This window comes from Xenopus tropicalis, chromosome 3 (genome assembly GCF_000004195.4).
Source record: "Xenopus tropicalis strain Nigerian chromosome 3, UCB_Xtro_10.0, whole genome shotgun sequence".
NCBI classification, from domain to species: Eukaryota; Metazoa; Chordata; class Amphibia; order Anura; family Pipidae; genus Xenopus; species Xenopus tropicalis.
In genome coordinates this window covers 77,960,902-77,985,830 of record NC_030679.2, presented here as the reverse complement: position 1 = coordinate 77,985,830, position 24,929 = coordinate 77,960,902, and the positions used below count along the sequence as shown (strand labels likewise).

At 38.1% G+C, this 24,929-nt stretch overlaps 2 protein-coding genes across 4 annotated transcripts in view; one reads left to right on the top strand and one right to left on the bottom strand.

Moving 5' to 3' along the window:
* The window catches only part of fbxl13 (F-box and leucine-rich repeat protein 13), a 115,261-nt gene that overhangs the window by 53,376 nt on the left and 36,956 nt on the right, over positions 1 to 24,929 (bottom strand). For both annotated transcript variants that reach the window (XM_002933102.5, XM_031899022.1), the window contains exons 10-12: positions 9,402 to 9,454; positions 3,266 to 3,366; positions 2,108 to 2,237 (exon numbers count right to left, since the gene is read on the bottom strand). In XM_002933102.5, the coding sequence (XP_002933148.2) occupies positions 2,108 to 2,237; positions 3,266 to 3,366; positions 9,402 to 9,454 (284 nt within the window). The remainder of the gene's footprint in view (positions 1 to 2,107; positions 2,238 to 3,265; positions 3,367 to 9,401; positions 9,455 to 24,929) is intronic.
* Positions 1,937 to 23,974, top strand: lrrc17 (leucine rich repeat containing 17). Of its 2 annotated transcripts, none has more exons than XM_031899023.1 (4): positions 1,937 to 2,167; positions 17,426 to 18,235; positions 22,142 to 22,297; positions 22,647 to 23,067. In XM_031899023.1, exons 2-4 carry the CDS (start codon positions 17,494 to 17,496, stop codon positions 22,655 to 22,657), a joined length of 909 nt encoding a protein of 302 aa, XP_031754883.1. In that variant the 5' UTR covers positions 1,937 to 2,167; positions 17,426 to 17,493; the 3' UTR covers positions 22,658 to 23,067. The 2 variants fall into 2 exon arrangements, with proteins under 2 accessions (XP_031754883.1, XP_004913080.1); XM_004913023.4 differs by lacking the exon at positions 22,647 to 23,067 and adding an exon at positions 23,230 to 23,974 and having other exon boundaries at positions 1,941 to 2,167.

Sequence of the window (24,929 nt, the reverse complement as noted above, 5' to 3'; positions counted from 1 at the left end):
ACTGGGTCTTCTACATGCACAATTAGGCCATTAACTGATAATTCTGGTTGAGGGAGTGAAAGAAGCCACATTAAGAAGTCAATGTCATCATTCTCCCATTTTGAAAATTCTACCTTTGCTAGCTGTTACTTGTTTTGACTGAGAGCTATTCTTTTTATGTGAATACTAGCTGCACTGTGATACTATTGTGCAGTTAATATTGATGTTGGTATATATGGTTTATGTATGTGAGTATATAGATGGGTTAGAATAGGTTTGTGTGTGCTGGGTTCACTTGATGGACTCTGGTCTTTTTTCAACCCTATGTAACTATGTTACCGAATACTGTCATGGAAAAACATGTTTTTTTTCAAAACACATCAGTTAATAAAGCTTCTCCTGCAGAATCCTGCACTGTATTTTTTTTATATTTAATTTTAAAATTTCACATGGAGCTAGCTATATTTTTAATTTTCCAGGGTGCCACAGCCATGTGACTTGTGCTCTGATAAACTTCAGTCACACCCTCTTCCCTTTCGACCCCCAGCAGCGGATCAGCAGAACAATGGGAAGGTAGCAAGATAGCAGCTCCCAGTAGATATCAGAATAGCACTCAATAGTAAGAAATCCAAGTCCAGCTTGGGACTCCTCAGGTTACATGGGAATAGAAGAAATAATAGCTTATCTGAAAGCAGTGTAGCGCTGGTTTCTTTTGAAAGCTCAGAATACACCAATATTACTAAAAAAAATTGTTGGTTTAAGAACAACATTTTAAAAGGTAGAGTGAATTATTTGCTATGTAAACAGTGTAATTCAGAAATAAAAAGTATACCATAAAAATCATGACAGAATCCCTTAAAGGAAATGTGGTAGGCCCTTTTACCCGCCTGTCTTGATGAATCACAGTTCTGCATCCACAGACAAATGGGAGGAAATGTTAAATAAATTCACTGCACTGGCTTTGAACCTACCTTTTTCTACTTAATCAACAGGCTGTAAACAATGCTCTAAATAACTAAGATGCCAGGAGGGTAAATGCATTGAATCACCCACCAATCAGAGCGCTGATCACAGCACCGATCACAGCACCTGCTTGTCACAAGTGCTAGTTAAAGATATGGCACAATAACAAGTTTCTGGATGGAGGAGAGAAAAGTTATGTTTTTTTTTTTATTTCTAGTACAAGTTCTATTTATTTAGCTCATGCTGGATATAAGTGTACATTGCCACCTTAAGTAATATATTACAAAGGAGCCACTAACCTAAAACACAAAAGGGGCCAATTTGTGCCTAAAATGAATTTTCACCAATAAAAATGTTTACTCTTTAAATTAAAAGAGTAAACTGCTTACAGCATTGTATTGTGAATCATAAAAAAGAAGCAGTTTTTGCTGTTTCTATAGAAAGGTGGAGCAGAAATTTTCCTTAGGGCATCCAAAACAGGCAAAAAAACACCTGAAATACCCTTCTTAGACTTGCCACAAGCATGCCAGTAAAAGTAAGTAAAAAGACAGCAGAGATCCCAATGCTTACCTAAAGAAGAGTATTTTCAGACATGTTGTTGCCCACGTTTTGCAGCAAGTATTTTCTGGCTGGCTCATTCAACAACAGTAATTAGTCAGTGCAGACCACTGTTATTATTGTTGGAAGTTGTCCAAAACAATGATCTTATTGAATCTTTTTCTCCTGCTTTTAAAAACTGCATTTTAAGTTGTACATAAGAAACCATATTCTGTAAGAGGCAGCTTTATAACAACTTGGATAATTAATAAAAATGTAGATGTTATTTATAAAAATTATGCAATACTCTTAAATACTTAGTATTTAAACAAATGTATTTGATTGTATTCTTCGAAACCAAAGTCAAATAAAGTTCTACAAAGCTGAAGTCTTTTTTTCATTATCCAATAAGTACGAGCTGTTTATAACTATGACACTGCTCTGGAGGGGAGCCAATGACCATAGTGCTGTGCCTAAGGAGACTGTAAGCAGCTGCAGCCTTGTAATTTAAAACCGCTGAAGTTTCCTGAAGGACCAGTACTACTTGGATTCGCTATGAGAGAAAGACATAGTTGCTCATTCCAAGGTTTTTCTTTATTCTGAATGACAAAGAATAGCAAGGACCAACCTGAGTGCAACCAGACAGATCTAAATAGATGAGCTTGGGGCATCCTTTTCCTGAACCCAGGTACTGTAAGCCTTTGTCTGTAAATTTGCGGCAGTAAGCCAAGCTTAAAAACTGCAGGTTTAGAAGGCATCTGGAGAAAAAAAGAAACAAAATTAGTTAGCTGTACAACTGCAATGTAAAAAAAAAAAGCAACTGCAGGGCATTCATAATATTCTGTTAGGCTAGCATGTGTAGCTTTCAGATGCACAGTACTAAATGTTTACTTAGCAGTTCACAATTAAGCATGGTTTTTAATAACTGAAAAAGAAACCCATTTTCCTTGCTCTTGAATAATAACTTGCTCGGTCGTTGCATAGAATAAAAATAACATTTTGCAGGCTTGATTTTATATAAAGTTATGGAAATGCATTATAAGAGATATTTTTTGCACAATGACAAAAAGAAACACGGATACATGAATATATTTACTTTACATTTACAGTTAAAATCTGTGATTTAAAAAAAGCAGAATATTCTGCATGAGTACAGCTAGAACACATGGTAAACAAAAAAACTCATACTAGCTCCTTTTGTGCCAGGGGAGCCAGTACATATTCAAGCCAAAATGCAATGTGTGTTCCCACACTGCCAAGCCAACACACCTCTCTCGTATATTCCAGAGCCACATTACAAAGAGCTCACTCATTTAAAATTAAATTCTATGTGCATTCAGCTACTAGACACACCTCATATCTACTTCTTCTCTAAGACTCTATATACTGTAGCCCAACTTACAGCTCTATTTTTGTTAACAGTGTTCAGTACAATTAAACAGTCTTATTTCATAGTGTATCTAAAGTAAACTTTAAACTTCATTTGTAAAGGAATATTTATCTGTCTCCATATGACACTATCCTCTCAGTATTGTTTTGTTACAATTAATCGGAGTCTTTTGATAACAAAAGAAAACAGAATGTGATGTAGATTAGTGCACATTCTCTGATTTTTCTTGCTTATTTTCACTATCACCACCAGAGACAGTCATGCTACCTTTGGCAAACTGATGTAAATGTTCTAATATGTACACTGTTCATTTTGAAATTGTTTCAGTTTAAACTAAATCCAGGAAGCTATTCTTTGATAACATCACAAAACAAAAAAAAGTGAAAAATAATTTACCTTGACACAATTCGTAGGGTAGCATTGGTTACATCAGTGTGTGATATGTTAAGATACAGCAGTGCAGGGCATCCTTCACAAATAATTCTTATTGATTCATCCTGAATAAGGCAAGGAGTAAACAAGGTGAATAAGACAAGGATTGTATGCTTTTTTTTCCTATATATTTTCTTCTGGTACACATGAGCATGTTAAAACTACTAGATAGTAACAATGCAGTACATTACAGAACACATTACTGTCAGTGTGAATGGACGCAGAACACTGCTACAATCACTGCACAAAGAAGAAAGGCCAACCACAAAATATTGGATTAAGGTCCATATAAAAGAATAATTCCACAATATAAAAACTAATATAGAAGACTGTGGTCAATCATTTCAAGTCAAATTTATGGGCCCTCCAGATAATGCTCACTTACAATCCTCAGCATTCCCTCAGAGAGAATAATGGGAATGCTGGGAGCCAAATTTGGATAGCAACTGGGACACAGATAAGCCATCTCTGAGCTAGTTACAGTATTTCCATTATCAATACAGATATATTTTAGAAACATCTGCTAAAACCCATAGCCTGTACAACCAAGTGCTACTTTCCTCTGCACGCCATCTGGATCAATGATGGTGCAAACAGCAATTCAGCAGCACAGAACTGGCATCCTGTCATTACTTGAATCGAAGGCTAGATTTATGTTGCCTTTAGGGAAGGCTTTGAACTTATATGCAGACATAAACACACATGCTTGCACACAAAACATACCTTTATGGCTAGGGGGCCTGCAAGTTACAGCTAAAGTAATTAACTGCAATTCCAAGAAGTAGATACACATTTGAGTGCCTTTTTCTCCCATGTCAAGCAATGACTGAGGAGATTACCAGCTCATCACACAGAAAACCACACATTGAAGTCAAACAACTCAAAAGAAACCAATAAGGGCAGACCCAATGGTTGGAGACAATCCAAGGGAGATTTCCATTTTCAAAAACCTCCTTTGGTCTCTCTTGATTGTATCAGATTAAAAAGAAGGAAGTAAACTCTTGCTTACACATGTACAGACAGTAACAACAGATTGAGTCACTGAAAAAAAGTGTAGTTATGGTCACAAAAGACCTGCATTTTACATGCCTTACTTATCAGATCATCTGATAACTGAGTACTTGTAATAACTAGAAATACCTTCCCCACACTGACTCCAGACTGACTGAATTTAAAAGGTCAGTACAAGAAAATCGATCAATTGTTAAGAAACCTATTATCTAGAAAGCTCCAAAAAATAGAGTGCCTTTTTTACATAAAATTCTAAACAAATCTTATTTTGCCTGGTTTCTTTTTTCTCTGTACTAATTAAACTGTGCCTTCTACTTAAAGCATAAATGGTGGCAAAACAATAATTTTGAGTATATAAAATATTTAAATAATTTTATACAAGAATGTCCAAGGTGCTATGCATTCCAGATATTAGATCTAATACCTGTATAATGAACAGATTAAAAATATTCCATATACATTTGTTGATTATATATATCAATCAACACTACTAAATAATATATTACTGGCAGATTCAGTTCTGTTTTGCATAAAAAAAAGTTTTTCCTATAGCTACGTATAGGGCCTTGCTTGAGGTTTTCCAACAATGCAGATAGAACTGTTGTAATCTAAATCCTACTGTACTGATGACCTGATGCTATACAAAGTGGGGCCTGAAACCCTACAGTGTGTGTGTGTGTAAGTGCAATTTCTACGAATGAAATTATATGTACACGCACACACACACATACACATATAAGTACACACACACACACACACATACACATATAGCCTGGCAGGACATTTTTAATATGGATGCTCTGTTTATTTAATGATCTGTTTCTTTTTTTAATATGCAGATTTCTACATTTGAAATTAGTTTGCTTAAATATATGAATACGTATTTTCTCATAAATAATTTCCCAGATGGAAACTCTAATAGAATCTATATAATGCTGTAGCAGTGTATGATCTTGATCTGATAGTATCACTTAAAATCTGGGCACCCATAACAGGCTCAGATAAAAACTATTGTTATAGGTTCATGGTTTAAGAATGAGATATTTTGGGAGCTAAGACTGTTGTAAAAATATCCTGATGGCATGTTTTCCATAGGTCAGAAGTGTTATTTTTTATAAGGGCTTAATGAATTAGCCTGTTGTATTATTCCCAGTTATAAGAAGCATATGATTATGCTTTATTCACCATGGGCCATAGTTCAGCCTTACTGTGGGTATTAATATAAAAGGTACGTGGTAGCATAGCACACAATGACAGTTAATCTATGTAACTGAAGTTGCAGGCCCTGTAAGAGGTTTAGGTGTGCAGGACTGTGGGCATGAGTCATTTGTGGAAGAACATCTGCAAAATCCATGAATAGATCTTACAGACTTACATTCCACTAATGAAAGAATGCCAAGATATGATTATACTAGTGCTAACCCGTTAAATGACATTTTGACACAAATGTTACACAACAAAAGAAAGAAAACATTGCTCACTTTTCATAGTTAATGGCTGTAACCAATGCTTTAATAGGATTTATGTACAGGGGTGAATATGCACTCGTACATCTTATAACCATGTAGAGACCATCTACACTGTTAACTGAACCAGCATATCTGTGATCTGTAGCCTAGTAGGAGAGACATACTAGGACTGTAGTATTGTATTTTGCTATTTATAAACCACTCAGCACAGCTTCCCTTGCCTACAGTATGCTGGGTACAAAGTCTACAATTAGGTGTAAAAGATTACAGTAGTGCCAAATCAAACTTTACTGCTGTTCATAACTGATACCTGGATGTACCAATAGAGGTCAATACAAATGAAAATAAAATGCAGGCAAATGTTTGTGATTGTATAATATGATTAAAATGTACAATACGTTATTTGCATGTTACAAAACGAACAGGAATATCTTTTGTTCTGCAACAAGAGCTTTTTATGCTGCAACCTAGGTCAACTCCATCCTGCTGAAATGAATAAGTGAATCCATATGTAGATCACATAACTAAGGAACGTTTTCTCTGAGAGCAGATCCAAGTTTAACATAACATCTGGCAATCCCACATAGAATACATATTATTTATTTATTTTATTTGAATAAATTGCTATGGAAAAAGTAACACGCTTAGGGCTGGCCTACACTGGCAGTTTTTCTTGGATCAATAAACACAATTTTGCATCAGACAAAATTGCAACAGGATACAACTTTGTTTGCTACAGCAGTTTTCATTTGGTTTTTAGACGAAATTACGTATTATGGGCCTCATTTACAAAGAACACAGCAGGGTTGTTCAAAGGGAAAAAAACTGGCATGTTTTTGTCATGTGTTTTGACCATAAATGCAGCACTGCATTTAGTATCACTATATTTGTGAGGGACACTGTGGCTTAGACATCACCACATTTCCACCCCTAAACTTGCATGTCATTCAGAGTGCCGGTGTGCTTAGGGTGCTTTGGAGACCTGATCTTACCGCCTGCCCTATGCAAGATGCAGAGTGCAGCAAGTGCTTAAAAAAGTAACACTAAAGGGCAACATTTTTGGCTCCATGTTAGAATGTAAGCTCTTGCAAGTAGGGCCCTCCCCCTAGTGTCTCCAATCCTCATCCATTGTAACTGCAAACTATTTTTGCGAATTGTTTATATGTACAAGTTAACTGTTCTGTCTTTTGTACCCCTCTATTCTGTAAAGCGCTGCGTAAATTGATGGCGCTATATAAATAATAATAATAGTGCTTCAGCAATTGCATCTGTGGCCTTGTATATGATCCTTTACATACCACAAGTATAGTACACATTAAATATATGCAGTCAGTTTAAAGGAACAGTAACACCAAAAAATGAAAGTGTATAAAAGTAACTAAAATATAATGTGCTGCTGCCCTGCACTGGTAAAAGTTGGGTGTTTACTTCAGAAAGTCTACTATAATTTATATAAATAAGCTGCTATGTAGCCATGGAGGCAGCCATTCAAAGGAGAAAAGGCACAGGCACATAGCAGATAACAGATAAAACACTATTGTATTCTACAGAACTTATCTGTTATCTGCTATGTAACCTGTGCCTTTTCTCCTTTTTTCCAGCTTGAATGGCTGCCCCCGGGGCTACACAGCAGCTTATTATATAAATTATAGTAGTGTTACTGTAGCAAACACACCAGTTTTACCAGTGCAGGGCAACAGTGCATTATATTTTTATTACTTTAAAGCTCTTTCATTTTTTGGTGTTACTGTTTCTTTAACTAACTATACTGTATATCAGTGCTGTCAAACTTAGGTGGTACAAGGGCCAGAATTTTTCTGGCCTACATGGTGGAGGGCTGATAATGAAAGCCAGTTTTGACCACTCCCTTTTTTAAAATGTACCCACTTCAAACCACATCCATGTTATCACAAGAGCTTTTAAGACCATGCCCACATTAATGGTGGTAGCGCAACAAATGCCCAAATGGTTGGTGCTCACTGCAGAGATATCACCCTTCATTCATATGTGAAAGAAGTTTATTATGCCATATTAAGACAAACCCTTAAATCCATATGCCTCCCCTGTGGATAGCACAGCAACCCCATCACATAATTACACACCATTAGGGAAAATATGACTATTTCCAAATGCTAACAAACTCCAAGAACACTGCTAGGTTCATTTCCCACAGGCAGCATAGGACAGGCAGAGTATGGCACACATGGGCAGCATAGGGCAGGTAGTACATACATTGACACAATGCCGGCAATGCTCCTACAGTCTGTCTGAGGTGTGAACAATGTGGGCGCTTACAGTCTGAGCCTGAACAATGCAGGGGGGGTGAACAATGCAGGGGCTAAAAGGTATGAACAATACAGGGGCTTAAAGTGTGAACAATACAGGGGATCACAGCCTGAATCTGAGGTGTGAACAACGCAGGGGGCCAGTTAATCTCAGTACTGACAAAATTTAAAGCATACACAAGGGTAAGCAGTCACAGCAGCCAGACAGGTGGGTGGGTTACACAGGGAGGGGCCAGGGGTCGAATGTGGCCTGAGGGCCACCAGTTGGACAGCACTGCTGCATATGGCAAAGTTGCAGCGGGCTGCTTTCCTAAGAGTAATAATGCAAAATTTCAAGCGGGTAACGTTTTCACACGATTTTGGCACATTGTCTGTAAAACCCCTGCAGTTGCTGCATCTTACCCCTTTGGCTAATAGGGCTGATTCTTGGCCTGCAGATAAATACAGGCTGGAAATCTGCTATTACACTGGCATCAGCCCCTCCCTGTGCCTGCACCCAAAGCCATTGCATGAGCCTGGGTGCAGGTACACGGCGCGGATTTTGGCACTGAAAGTATGCATTTCACCATTGAAATTAGCTCCATGTTCCTTTATCTAGGATCTAGACACAATCGCTCTGGGTGCAGATACAGGAAGAGACTGATGTCAGTGTAGGGACTGATTACCTCTCTTTCTGTGTTTATCTACAGGCCAAGAATCCATCCCATCTGGCATTAGCCTTAAAGGAGAACGCAAGGTAAAAACTAAGTAAGCGATATCAGAAAGGTCTATGCAAATACAGCCATAAGCAGTCACAGAAAAGCTGCACTGAGTCCTCTATCAAAAGAAACACAGGATTTCTTGTCTTCTTTTTTGTAAACATGTTCTTAGGGTATCTGACTTCCTTTCTCAGAAAAATTCTTCATTCTGGAGGCCAGAGTTTGCATTTATGTTCTCTCCTCTCTCCCCCATTCTGCTCCCCCCTCCCATAAGAATTCAGAAAACTCACTCCCCCCATTCTTAGGAATGTGTGATCTGAGCTATAACGACTAGAGCTGCAAGCAGGAAGCTATGAAGACCAAGCAAATATGGCAGCTGCAATCTTAAACAAACATAGAAAGCTTCTATGGCTCTTAACTCAGGTATGATAAAGCTTTCTGTAGAATAAATATAGTGTTTTAGGTGGCAATAATGTGGCGAATCTATTGGCAGTAAATGCCAAAATGACTTTACTTCTCCTTTAAAGCAGCGTTTCTGTGAGTGCTTATGGCTGTATTTACATAGACTTTTCTGATAAAGTTTATGTAGTTTTTAACTTTCCTTCTCCTTTAAGCATACCGAAATACCAATACTTACATTCAAATGTATGCACTCTGAAAGATTCAAATCTTGAAGATTTTTACATTCACCTAGGAAAAAAAAAACACATGAATCATTATGAAAATAAGTACTGTATGCCTTTAAATAAAAATCTTGTCATACATAAACAAATTTTTGGGATATCTATTAGATATTAATGTAATTTGGCAACTCATGGCTGATTATCAGTCTAGCAATCAAATGTTTTAAAAAACTAGATTATAACTCAGTTATTTTCATTTACAAATGTCCTCACAGCTGTGGATGCAATGCATAGTCCATATTAACCCAAATCAGTAAAGTACTAGAGGCCAAACCTGCTCCTGCACTTCCAAATGGGTGAAAATTGCATCCTTACTGACTTTTCTCATGACTGGTATGCAAGTGCACCAACTGACACTGGGAAACCCTGGAGCCACTGACACCCTGATGGTAGCTCCAGTGTTCCTACAGCGAGTTACATAGTTACATAGGGTTGAAAAAAGACCAGAGTATATCAAGTTCAACCCATCCAAGTAAACCCAGCACACACAACCTATACTTACCAATCTATACACTCACATACATAAACTATATATACAACCACTAATACTAACTGTAGATATTAGTATCACAATAGCCTTGGATATTCTGCTTGTTCAAAAACTTATCCAGGCCCCTCTTAAAGGCATTAACAGAATCTGCCATCACAACAGCTCTAGGAAGGGCATTCCACAACCTCACTGCCCTCACCGTGAAAAACCACCTACGCTGCTTCAAATGGAAGCTCCGTTCCTCTAATTTAAAGGGGTGACCTCTGGTGCGTTGATCGTTTTTATGGGAAAAAAGAACATCCCCTATCTGCCTATAATCCCCTCTAATGTACTTGTACAGAGTAATTGTGTCCCCTCGCAAGCGCCTCTTTTCCAGAGAAAACAACCCCAACCTCGACAGTCTAACCTCATAGTTTAAATCTTCCATCCCCTTTACCAGTTTAGTTGCACGTCTCTGCACTCTCTCCAACTCATTAATATCCTTCTTAAGGACTGGAGCCCAAAACTGCACTGCATACTCAAGGTGAGGCCTTACCAGGGACCTATAAAGAGGCAAAATTATGTTTTCATCCCTTGAGTCAATGCCCTTTTTTATACAAGACAACACTTTATTTGCTTTAGTAGCCACAGAATGCTAGATCCTTCTCCATTAAGGATACCCCCAACAAACTACCATTCAGTAGATAGTTTGCGTATATATTATTTCTACCAAAGTGCATAACTTTGCACTTGTCAAAATTGAACCTCGTGTTCCAGTTTGCTGCCCAGTTTTCCAATTTTGTCAAATCGCTCTGCAAGGCAGCAGCATCCTGCATGGAACTTATAGTTTTGCACAATTTAGTGTCATCAGCAAAAATAGAAACAGTACTCTTTATGCCCACCTCCAGGTCATTAATAAACAAGTTAAAAAGCAAAGGACCAAGGACTGACCCCTGCGGTACTCCACTAACCACACTGGTCCAATTAGAAAATGTTCCATTTACCCACCACTCTTTGTAATCTATCTTTCAGCCAATTCTCTATCCAATTACAAATATTATGTTCTAGGCCAATATTCCTCAATTTGATCATTAACCTTCTGTGAGGTACTGTATCAAAAGCTTTAGCAAAGTCCAAGTAAATGACATCAACTGCCATCAAGGTTTTTAGTTTTTTAGTTAAATTAGTCTGGCAAGATCTGTTACGCATAAAACAATGTTGGCACAAACTTATAGTTATAGTGTATAGTAAGCTTTCCTACAACTGATATCAGATTAGGCGATTAGGCAGATTGTGGCATTAGGCGCAACAGACTTCTGCACAGCGAATCGGATGCAGACACTGTTTTCAAAGGAAAACTACAGTGGTGTGAAAAACTATTTGATTTCTTATTCTTTTGCATGTTTGTCACACTTAAATGTTTCTGCTCATCAAAAACCGTTAACTATTAGTCAAAGATAACATAATTGAACACAAAATGCAGTTTTTAAATGAAGGTTTACGTTATTAAGGGAGAAAAAAAACTCCAAATCTACATGGCCCTGTGTGAAAAAGTGATTGCCCCCCTTGTTAAAAAATAACTTAACTGTGGTTTATCACACCTGAGTTCAATTTGTGTAGTCACCCCCAGGCCTGATTACTGCCACACCTGTTTCAATCAAGAAATCACTTAAATAGGAGCTACCTGACACAGAGAAGTAGACCAAAAGCACCTCAAAAGCTAGACATCATGCCAAGATCCAAAGAAATTCAGGAACAAATGAGAACAAAAGTAATTGAGATCTATCAGTCTGGTAAAGGTTATAAAGCCATTTCTAAAGCTTTAGGACTCCAGCGAACCACAGTGAGAGCCATTATCCACAAATGGCAAAAACATGGAACAGTGGTGAACCTTCCCAGGAGTGGCCGGCCGACCAAAATTACCCCAAGAGCGCAGAGACAACTCATCCGAGAGGCCACAAAAGACCCCAGGGCAACATCTAAAGAACTGCAGGCCTCACTTGCCTCAATTAAGGTCAGTGTTCACGACTCCACCATAAGAAAGAGACTGGGCAAAAACGGCCTGCATGGCAGATTTCCAAGGCGCAAACCACTTTTAAGCAAAAAGAACATTAAGGCTCATCTCAATTTTGCTAAAAAACATCTCAATGATTGCCAAGACTTTGGGGAAAATACCTTGTGGACCGACGAGACAAAAGTTGAACTTTTTGGAAGGTGCGTGTCCCGTTACATCTGGCGTAAAAGTAACACAGCATTTCAGAAAAAGAACATCATACCAACAGTAAAATATGGTGGTGGTAGTGTGATGGTCTGGGGTTGTTTTGCTGCTTCAGGACCTGGAAGGCTTGCTGTGATAGATGGAACCATGAATTCTACTGTCTACCAAAAAATCCTGAAGGAGAATGTCCGGCCATCTGTTCGTCAACTCAAGCTGAAGTGATCTTGGGTGCTGCAGCAGGACAATGACCCAAAACACACCAGCAAATCCACCTCTGAATGGCTGAAGAAAAACAAAATGAAGACTTTGGAGTGGCCTAGTCAAAGTCCTGACCTGAATCCTATTGAGATGTTGTGGCATGACCTTAAAAAGGCGGGTAATGCTAGAAAACCCTCAAATAAAGCTGAATTACAACAATTCTGCAAAGATGAGTGGGCCAAAATTCCTCCAGAGCGCTGTAAAAGACTCGTTGCAAGTTATCGCAAACGCTTGATTGCAGTTATTGCTGCTAAGGGTGGCCCAACCAGTTATTAGGTTCAGGGGGCAATTACTTTTTCACACAGGGCCATGTAGGTTTGGATTTTTTTTCTCCCTAAATAATAAAAACCCTCATTTAAAAACTGCATTTTGTGTTTACTTGTGTTATCTTTGACTAATAGTTAAATGTGTTTGATGATCAGAAACATTTTGTGTGACAAACATGCAAAAGAATAAGAAATCAGGAAGGGGGCAAATAGTTTTTCACACCACTGTATACCTCCAGAAAGACTACTTAACCAACAGATAGTTTATATTATGTTACATAGTAACATAGTAAGTTGGGTTGAAAAAAGACATACGTACATCACGTTCAACCATAATGCCTATATATAACCTGCCTAACTACTAGTTGATCCAGAGGAAGGCAAAAAACCCCATCTGAAGCCTCTCTAATTTGCCGCAGAGGGGAAAAAATTCCTTCCTGACTCCAAGATGGCAATCGGACCAGTCCCTGGATCAACTTGTACTAAGAGCTAGCTCCCATAACCCTGTATTCCCTCACTTGCTAAGAATCCATCCAGCCCCTTCTTAAAGTTATATAATGTATCAGCCAACACGACTGAGTATTTTTTCCGAATATTTAAACGGAACCTCCCTTCTTCTAAACGGAGTGGGTGCCCTCATGTCCGTTGGAAGGACCTACTGGTAAATAAAACATTAGAAAGGTAATTATATGATCCCCTTATATATTTATACATAGTTATCATGTCACCTCTTAAGCACCTCTTCTCCAGTGTAAACAGACCCAACTTGGCCAGTCTTTCTTCATAACTGAGACTTCCCATACCCTTTACCAGCTTAGTTGCCCTTCTCTGGACCCTCTCTAACTCAATCATGTCCCGTTTGAGCACTGGAAACCAGAACTGAACAGCATATTCTAGATGGGGCCTTACCAGCGCTCTGTAAAGGGGGAGAATAACCCCCTCCTCCCGTGAATCTATACCCCTTTTAATACAGCTCAAAACCTTGTTTGCCCTTGCAAACCTATTAAAGAATCTCGCCAAACTGGAATATATATATTAGTAAATATTGCCCTTTTACATCCTTTCCCTTGAGCCACCTTTTAGTGATGGGCTGTGGGCTCCCTCAGAGATCACATGACCAGAAATAATGCAGCTCTATCTGTAACAGGCAGTAGTGTGGGAGCAAAAGGCAGAACTCTGTCTATTCATTGGCTGATGTGGCCTAGCATGTATGTGTGCCTTTGGCTTATTTGCCTGCACTGTGAATCCTATGATCCCAAGGGGCAGCCTTAAATTTATAAAATGGCAATTTTCTATTTAGGATTACCCAATAGCACATACTACTAAAATAAATAGTTTATTTAGCTGAAGCAGGGTTTTACTTATGAGCTTGTATATGCAATATATTTTTATAGAGACTGAGATTGTTTGGGGGGGGGGGGGGTTGGGGGTATAGTTTTCCTTTAATACACGCTGCCCAAGTGGCACAACCTTTACTCTGAAGATGCTAGATGCAACTTGCACTTGACTGATCCATGCACCCGCTTTGATGCATTAGGGGAACACAGAGGTGGGCGCAACTGTGCACTCACAGTTTGTGCCACAATCACTGGAACTGTTTTGGGTAAAACATATGATGAATTGCATCTGAAAATGCACTACCCTTTTGGTCGTAAATGACCCCTTCATGGGGAGTGCTTCCCATTTTAATTCCAGGTTGATCAGTGTTTACAAGTGCATATGGTAGCCATCAGGATTTTAGTTTGTAGTGATTTCTCTCACTCGGAATTCATGTTTTTCATCTATTTATGCATGTAGTGGGGTTTTTTTACCATTGATTTTAAAACTTGGTTGTCATTCAGTACAATAATGCTTTTGACATTTGGCACACACTCTGATACTGAATGAAATTGCAGTGAACTATAATAAAATCCTGTTGTTACACACAAAATACAATGAACAGTGCAGCAAAACTTGTGGCATATTTATTGCACAGGGGGAAGAGAGGGAAAGAGGGGTGATGCATAGGGGGGCAGGGCAAAAAGGGCGTATTCATGTTTTGGCCCAGCACTGTTACAGTTACTTATAAAGATAGAGAGTACTCCCTTGTACAGAATCCCACCAAAAACATGCCTATACTGATAAAAGTAAAACAAAGACTAAGACTATGTGTTAACTGAGAAAACTCTTAATTATTAATATAATATATATTATTAATATATATATAATATTAATATAAATCTAACCAAAGCAAGCACTACAGACATTACAGTCCGGTTTAAAATTAAAGGCCTTCTTAGTTTCAGTTCCTGAGGGAAAACAGATGCTGGAACTGGATGAATTATATGTTGATAACAAGTTGTCACCTGGGAACCATAGGAACTGTAAAACAGAGAAATTCATAGGGTACCAAAATTTATATTGCTTCTAGAGGGAAGGGTCCTCTTTACCTCTTGCATCGGTTGTTGTTTTTACATGTAATCTGTACTGTACAGTGCTGCAGAATATGTTGGAGCTAAATACATGGTGATTATAATAACAGAGACCCCAACTATGGTTTGTCTCCTTTTCTAGAAAAAAATACCTGCTTTACTACATTTTTATCTTTCTTTCCTATTAATAATATTTGACATCAAGCATCAATTTTTACTGGACAGGCCAGAAGAATACCAGCCAGATGGCAACCCTAACCACAACACACATACAGTGCATTCAAATTTTCATGGCTGACACATAGCTCCTCCAGACTAAATGCATTGGCTGTAGTTTATGTACTGCAAAAATTCTGAACAGTAAAGTACAAAAAGTACTGACTTTGAACAAATAGGTCTTTCTGCTCAGAATTACCAAACCACTTGCTGTGCACATAATTGCTGTGAACTTTACATCTTACCTCCAATATGTTTATGGGTTAATAGACAAAATATGTTTAATTATGAAAAAATCTCAATAGGTAAATATGTATTTGTTCACAAACTGGCACACCAAACTCTTTTCTGCACTTTGCACACTGTATGGTGCATTCAACATGTCCCCTACAAAGTTTGCCTGGGTGTGGTTAACCCCTAGCAATCAACAGGACGTTTAACTTTTAAACAGGTGACCAGTAACTGCTACCTTCAGATTGGCTGCTATTGGTTATTAGATCCCATTCCTTGACTTAATGATGTACTGCTTACCTTAATACTTTTTAGTTAAAGGACATGTAAAGCCTACATTTGCCTACAATGTATATCAGTTGGGCACGTCTCCCTCACCCAAATTGCATTATTTGTACTGCATACATCCCCTCCGCTTGCTAGCACCATCATATTTTCCTAAAGCAAATAGCAGCTTTTTTCCTCTGATTCATAATCAGTTACATTTAAATCTGCAAGCAGCATTCACACACACACAGACCCTTATTCAGCATACATTTCATCAAGAATACAGGCTCACACAGACAGAACTGTCTTTGATAAAAGTTCTGCTTTGTTTGAGTACTGTAATGGTAAAGCTGAGCTCAGGAGAAAAAAATTGAAGCAGACAGCTAGAGCTGAGTTTCTATGGGAACCAGCAATGCCATCTCTCTGGCTGCTAGACTGGGGGGCATGTTTAGAACTGGGCTTAGATCAACTGAGCATGCCCACAAGCCAGAAATCAAAGCAAATTCCCAAGGGAGGGGGCTGAGTGGGTTACGGGAGGAGAAGGAAATCTAAGTGATTAAGGGGATGCTGCAGCCTTACTATTAACCTCTGGACAACCAGTGTGGAGGGTATTTAAAGATTTCAGAGAGGCTCTTCATTCATTCTGATTAAATATTTGTGTGTGTGGTTTACATGTCCTTTAAAGGGATCCTGTTGTGATTTTTATGGTGTTGTTTTAATAACTAAATTACACTTTTTACATTACAAATAATTCATTCTGCCATTTAAAATTTTATTTATGAACCAATAAATGTATTAGCTGTAATACTGGTGTATAGGCAGCCATCTCAGTGCATTGTGCCTTCTGTCTGACTTGGTTGAGTTAGACTAGGTGGGGCATTTTTAACAATACAGGTGTGAGGGAGCTCTTATCTTGTTACTTTCTTATTGTTTTGCTGATTGGCTGCTGATGGAGGGGGGAGAGGGAGGGTTTCATCACTCCAATTGGCAGTGCAGCAATAAAGAGTGACTGAAGATTATCAGAGCACGTCACATGCCTGAGGGCACCTGGGAAACAAAGAATATGTCTAACCCCATGTCAAATTTCAATTATTGCATTATATATAATAATTATTTTTTTCAAATCTGTTTGTTCTTTTGAAAAACTGATATCAATGCAGGATTCTGTTGGAGGAGTGCTATTAAATGATGCATTTAAAAATAAAAAAACATGTTTTCCCATAACAGAATCCCATTGAGAAAAAGTCTGTTTTTTCATTTAAATGTATGTTTTTTGCTATATAAATAAAATCACTAAGAATCAAACATTAGATTTTTGTATTGTTTTCCCTCAAGGCAATGATTTTGACACATCTTGTAAGATTATAGCATACGGTTCTGTGGTCAGTTTATTATAAATTACATACTACATTTATTTCAGGGTACATTTGTAAAAAAAATGCTGCATTTAAAATGTAACAGCTTCTTCCCACTTCTTTAATGTTAGCATTGTTATTATAATTATTAACACTAATTAATAAAGTGTCTATGTATTCCAGTAATAGTTTTCTATAGGCAATGGTTAAGACAGTTTCCTGTTATCTTTTACTTTAATGCAGCTCTCTAATAATAAATTAAGTTTTCCTATTCTCTTGTCTTCCAGAGCAAGGATTCCAAGCACAGACTTGTATTTAATCATAACTGAGCAATCAGGGCCAGCTGGATGTCAGGATGCGAGTGGTTACCCTTTTAATGCTACTTTGCTTTTGCAAAATATCTGAGTGTAGAAAGACAAAAAGCAACAGAGAAAATGGCAAACCAAACAGAACTAAAAAGACTTCTAGCACAGTTAAACGCTATGCTCCAGGATTACCCTGTGAAACATACATATATCTTAATGAAAAGTACTTGGACTGCCAAGAGAAGAGGCAGACATCTGTACTCCCTGCCTGGCCAGAAGACCTCATACACATACTGCTGGCAAGAAATCTTATCCGTATACTTAAAAACAATGCATTTTCTAAATTTCAAAAAGTAAAAAGCCTGGATCTACAGCAGAATGAAATAATAAAAATCGAGAATCTAGCATTTTATGGTTTAAAGAGACTTACAACTCTGTTACTACAGCACAACAAGATAAAAGTGCTATCAGAGGAAGTTTTCATTCACCTGCCCCTACTAAGTTATTTGCGGCTATATGACAACCCCTGGGACTGTAACTGTGAGCTGGAATCCCTTGTTACATTGCTGAAGATTCCACGCAACAGAAATTTGGGAAATTATGCCAAATGTGAAACACCAATAGAAATGAAAGGCCTAAAACTTAAAACGGTCAGTCCTGAATTAATATGCCAAGATCGTACGATGGAACCACAACACATAGAAGGTCCTAAAGTAACAAGACCAATAGTAGACTCATCACTTTGCCATACATACCTGTACCCGGTAGCAACACTAGACTGCAGAAGAAAAGGTATGTGGTTCAGTTACTTTACTGACATTGTAGTTATTTTAACTTCCATTCTAATTTATTATTCATGACCATAGAGCCTATATGGAGGGTATGTAGAGGTATACCCACAGGATGACAAACATTTGTGTAGTGATATTTTGTGGATGTCACATGCATAATTGGCTACAGGAACATAAAGGACCCATTTACATGTCTCCTACCATGATTTTTGGTTTTAAGGGAATGTTATGTGTGTAACAGTAGGCATGTGATTACCTTCTGTTATAAGAAGATTTTGTTGTTTAGTGAAAGGGCTTTTCGGCACATTTTAGGCCACCTCTGTCTTTGGTTCTTTAACACACATGGAAAAAATCTGAGGTGTCCTACCTGCCCACAAAGATCAGTGAATAGAAGAACCTTACCAGCTTCATAAAACGACTGGATTTTAAATTAGTGGATACTGGAAAGTTGCTTATTATACATTTGTTTTCATTTCTAAAAGTTTTAGTTTACACCTCCTTATAGGGAAAACTATGTCTGCTAATTGAGTTTTGCTAAAACCAAACAGGGACTTTAAGTTCCAGCGTCTATCACTTTGGCATAAAATAAGGTAAAGGTTTGAATGACCCAGTCATCTTTAAAGGACAAGGAAAGTGAAAATCTATTAAGCACACTATTCAATAGTCCTACTATTGCTATATAAAAATGTTATATATCTGGCTTGCCTAATGAAAGATTTACAGAGATACACTTACTACAAAACGACATACTCGTTTCAGTGAACGGCGCCGCCATCTTTAATAGGGATGCCCACTTCCTTTCCCTCACTACTCTCTACTGCACATGCATCCCCAACATCCTCCAGCAGCCCCCAATTGCAGGACAGCAGGAAATCAAAAGGGAAGGTGTTTCGCACCCCCCCAGCACCTGCAGGCTGCGTACGCCGTCTCACACTCCACACAACAAATCAAAAGGGAAGGGCCCCGCTCCGCTTGTAAGAAGTGTCAGGGCAGCATGAAATAAAAAACGGAAGGTGTTCCGCACCCGATCACCACCACCACCCCCCTCAGCACCTGCCGGCGTCCTCTTCTTATGCCCCCAGCTCGCCGCTGCAGCCTCTTCTTATAAAGGCATCACCATGGCAACCAGACGCCATGCTCCTGCTTGTGCACATGTGCTTACTAAGGAACTAGTCACAGTGTCTGAGCAGGAGCGTTGCATTATGGGAATCTTCTCTACCCAGCTCAGCGTTTTTTCTTCCTCTTTGGCTTCTGATCATCTGAACTATTGAAATATGGGGAGACTTAAGGGAACTATTGAGACAACTGAAGGTATGCCAGCAGCTTGAGATGTTACTTTACTAGCTTTTCCTTCTCCTTTAAAATGCAATGCAGTGCAGACCCTTGTTCAACTTAAGTTCAATAATAGTGTTTGTGCTTAACATATTTTTTGCCTATTGTTAATGGGTGCATCCCAGTGCCACATGGTCCCCCATAAGTATAGGGACCATGTGGCACTGGGAGAAGGGCGGAGTATGGGGGGACCATGTGGCACTGGGATGCACCCTTATGTTGTTTGGTATAGTATGTTTATTTGGTTTTTTTTTTTTGTACTTAACTATAACCATTACATATTTGCATATTTCACTGCTAACTTGTTGTGTAATGTATGTATGTATATTCAGGACCTTAGCGGTGAAGTATAAGCACTAGATGGCTTCTCTCTCTATAGTTTATTGTTTTATGACGTAATCTGTAGCCCTTTCCACTGGAATTTAATTTTTCAGACACTGACTGCAGTAATTGTTACTGGAAACAAGTTTTGTATCACCTTTTTGAGGATTCAACCAAAAATGATGCTTCACTGGATATAGTGATCTCTTGCAATCCAGAATGTATGTCTTGTATGTGCAAGTACTAGAACCCCTGGGTTATAGTGGCCATAATAGTATCTCATTTAATGTTTAAATCGAACATACAGTGGGTTAACAAAGACTCTAGATTTCAAGAAAGTGAACTATAGTGCTTTAAGATCAACACTTCAATGCATAGGTTAGGTTTTCAGCTGAACAAAACAAGCAGAATTAAACCCACCTTTCACATGACTATGTGGCATATATCAGGATAAGTTAGTAAATTGGAATGGAGAGGAAACAATTCAGAGAAAACAGGCAGTTCACATAACTACAAGTGTTGTAAAGCAGCAATCCAGAAGACAACAATAAAAAATAATGGACTGGCTACTTCACAAGCAATGGCTTATCCCCAAATAATTTATAAGTTTATGAATAGTAAGATGTTGGTATTGAGTGTGGCTCCATTAGAAAATGTACATACTTTGGTACTTTTAAGGATGCTAAAAAAAAGCAATTGATCTTAAGCTCTTTTTTTCTTTAGTGTATACAATAGAGAAGTTAAGGGGGAGATTTAGCAAAGTGTGAAATTAGAGCACAAAAACACCCACTTTCTATCCATTCCAATGGAATTTTTATAGCGTATTCCCAATTTCCCATTTGATAAACACACTTCTAAAAATCCCATAGGAATGAATACAACATGGGTGAGTATTTCTGCGGTATGATCTAAGTAGTAACCAACATGGCTCTGAATGAAATGAAAGACTATGTCAAACAAAAAGTCACATGGGTTATAGCAGTGCTGTCCAACTTCTGTTGTACCGAGGGCCGGAATTTTTCCGACCTACGTGGTGGAGGGCCGATAATGGAAGCCAGTTTTGACCACTCCCCTTTTTTAAACCGCACCCACTTGAAACCACAACCATGTTATCACATGACCATACCCGTATTAATGGTTGTAGTACAGAAAAAACCTGCCATACTCTGCCTGCCCTACCCTGCCTGTGTGTGTGCCATACTCTGCCTTCCCTACCCTGCCTGTGTGTGCCATACTCTGCCTGCCCTACCCTGCCTGCGTGCCATACTTTCACTGTGTGTGCCATTCTTGGCTGGTTTGTGCCATACTTGGCTTGTGTGTGCCATACTCTGCCTGCCCTACCCTGCCTGTGTGTGCCATACTCTGCCTTTCCTACCCTGCCTGTGTGTGCCATACTCTGCCTTCCCTACCCTGCCTGCGTGTGCCATACTTTCACTGTGTGTGCCATTCTTGGCTGGTTTGTGCCAAACTTGGCCTTTGTGTGCGATACTCTGCCTGCCCTACTCTGCCTGTGTGTGCCATACTCTGCCTTCCCTACCCTGCCTGTGTGTGCCATACTCTGCTTGCCCTATGCTGCCTGTGTGCAGGCAGGCAGCCTACAGTGACACAATGCTGGCACTGCTCCTACAGTCTGCACAATAACTATATATTAAAAAACTTTTTAATTGCAGTACCACCTCAGTATATGTTCTTTTTGTAGTATGCAGGGATTATTTGTGGGTTTCTACTGCTCCTGAGGTGTGAACAGGGGAACAATGGGGGTGATTACAGCCTGAGCCTGAGGTTACAGTTACTGAGGTTCCAGTTAATCACAGTACTGATACTATTTAAAGCTTACACAAGAGTAAGCCATCAAAGCAGCCAGACAGGTGGGGGGTCGGGCCACCAGTTGGACAGCACTGGGTTATAGAATACTTCCTATGGCAGAGTGAGGTACGGGTGACAGCAGTAGTTTAAGCATAGTGGACAGAGGGAAAGGGGACCCACTGAAATTACAGGCCAAATACTTGCAGAATGTTATTACAGGTACAAGGTTTACCCTGTGCCTAACATTTTATAATACTACGTAAGCTTTCATTGCATTTGACCTCTAAATGTTACATGTTGACTGGTTGCTGTGGACCTACTTTGCACATTGTACATATATGCATATGACCTGTCTTTTATCTTGATTGCTATAAATGTAATGTAAATTAGGGTGTAAACACAATGCTATTTCTAAAATTACAACTATAAATCATTTCTATTCTTTTAGAATTACACAGTGTGCCAACTGACATTGCTCCAGACATTGTAAAACTTGATCTATCCAACAATAAAATAAAACAACTGCAGTCAAGACAGTTTGTAGATACTCCAAACCTTGAAATACTTAATTTGAACAGCAATGGAATTGAATTAATAGATCCAGGTAAGTCAGTCTACATGTCATTTTAATCAAAACTGTGGATACAATTTTAATTTTCAGTTTCAGTGTTTCACACTGGTGGAGAATCTGTAGTCACAACTTTATATAAACTTGTAATATGGGTATAGGACTGGTTATCCAAAATACTCGGGACTTGGGGTTTTACAGATAAGGGGTCTTTCTTTAATTTGGATCACCAATAGGACAGTTTTCCTACAAAAAGCATTCATTATATCTTAGTTAGTATTATTACAGAGAAAAAGAAATCATTTTTTAAAAATGTGAATGATCTGGTTAAAATGGAATCTATGGGAGATAACCTTCCCATAATTCTAAGCTTTCTGATTAACAGGTTTCCAGTAAAGGATCCTATACCTGTACATAAACTGCCAAAACTGGATATTAATTATCTTTGTGAACAGGTACCAAAAACACCAACAGTAAGCTACTTCTCCTACCCTGTAATATTTTGTTTTAAGGTGGCATTTATACTTAATCTAGACTTGGTCCTGCACAAACTTTAGATATCATTTTGGTCTCCTACTATGCACAAACCTTAAAGCTTAATCAAAATCACTAGGTATAGCAAGATAAGTTCTATTTTTGTGGGGGGCAAAACAAGTCTAAATAGCAGAAACGTTTCATTGAGTGTAAAAAATTGCAACAATTTTGTGCTTTGTTTTAATAAATAAATAAATATAGACTGTTTTACATTGGTTGATCCCCAACTTATCTCCAGGGCTAATATCTACTTTGGCTAATCAGAGATGCAAAAGTCACACCTACCTGGAGACAGTTTATATTAAATATATATATATATTAAATATATATATATATATATATATATATATATATATGCTTTCAGATATTTTAGGCATGCTCATGGATATCTGCAAATTTGTACTTGTGTCCTACAGTGTTTTTTCTTCCCACAGCTGCTTTTTCAGGCTTAATGAATCTACAAGAACTTGACTTATCAAATAACACACTTTTCTATATTCATTATGGTGTACTGGAAGACTTATACTTTCTGAAAAAGCTATGGCTCAGAGACAATCCATGGAGGTGTGATTACAACATTCATTACTTATTCTACTGGCTAAAACATCACTATAATGTTAACTACAATGGTCTGGAATGCAAGTCACCTGAGGAATATAAAGGCTGGTTTGTTGGGCGATATGTAAGAAGTTATTATGAAGAATGCCCAAATGAGAAATTCCAAGTACAAGTAGATGAAATGGAAGATGATGGACGTGAGAGAAGTAATGATCGCTCTTGGCAAACTGAAAAAGCAAGTGTCAGGTTAACAGTATTAAGTTAAAGTGTTGGGTTCTTTTAAAGGAAGGTTATTTTCTTTCAGGTTTTTATTCCATTTTTTCTGTGCAATTGATTACTAAATTGCCATGCAATACAGACCTTCAAACTACTTTTAATGAGAAAACGTTGTATGCCAACAATTGTAGATAGCATTTTTACACAGAATTTTAGAATATGTTGTGTATGCAGCAAGTGGCCAGTCTGAATGCTGGTTGTTATGAATTGTTTCATCTAGTTGTATTCCTGGAACAGAAATATTAACCAGTGTACAATTATATTTCTATTACAGGTTTTCCCTCAGTCTTCTGTGGTGACAATGCTTTAATATTCTGCCTTGCATTAAAGGTCCATTCTCCTGTGTCATGTTCCTAAAATCATCCTTACACCCTCCCAAAACCCTTCTGTCTGTTTATTCATTCTAATACAAAAAAATCTACTGTGAAGCACTGTATGGCTGCCAAGGAAACATGTGTTGTTAGATATAAGAGGCCATACATGGGAAAGACCAAGCAAAACAGTGAAAGGATCTATGTTTGTTCATAGTCTGTAGAAAGAGATACAGTGCCAAAAACTATCTAGCATAGGGAATCTAAATATGCATAGTACTATATATAGCTTGGAAGTGTGAAACCTCTGGCAAAGGCAGTAAAATAACCTTCAACAGAGCTATCTATAATAGGACAATTAACATTTATGCTATGTTTTCAAATCTGCTTCAATTAAAATGATGAAGTTCTGGGGCAGGTTGCTGTACAGCCCTTATCTATATAAACTAATGAAATTAATGTGTTTAATGGGCTTTATTTCATAGTCAGTATTGTGGTTGGTAGTAATATAACTTAAACCAAGGCCCAAGCAAACACCCATCAATAAAAACACTAACATTACATATTATTTTCATGCAATCATAAAAACCATTTGATTTCAGTGTCCCTATTAGCAGAACGATGGTTAAGGGCCATGGCCCACAGGAAGATTAATTGCCAGCAGTTAATCTCAGATACTACAGGCAACTAATCTCACCAAAATGCTCTCCAACTGACAAAAAAAGTTAACAAGTGTGTATGTGTTAAAACTTTTTGTAATCATCCCAAGCCAGCCCCATGAGGCGCCCTATAGATGCATGTGGTGGTCATAAGATCAGCACTGTGTGTAGTATATATAAGTTTGAGAATATGAAACATAATCATTATAAAATAATGATTTAGTTAAGAGACTGTGAAAAGCATTCAAAGAGACCCATTTGCTAAGCACCTGTATATTATCTTTCACTGTGTATTTTCTATAATGCATTAATAACATTACTAAAAAAAAT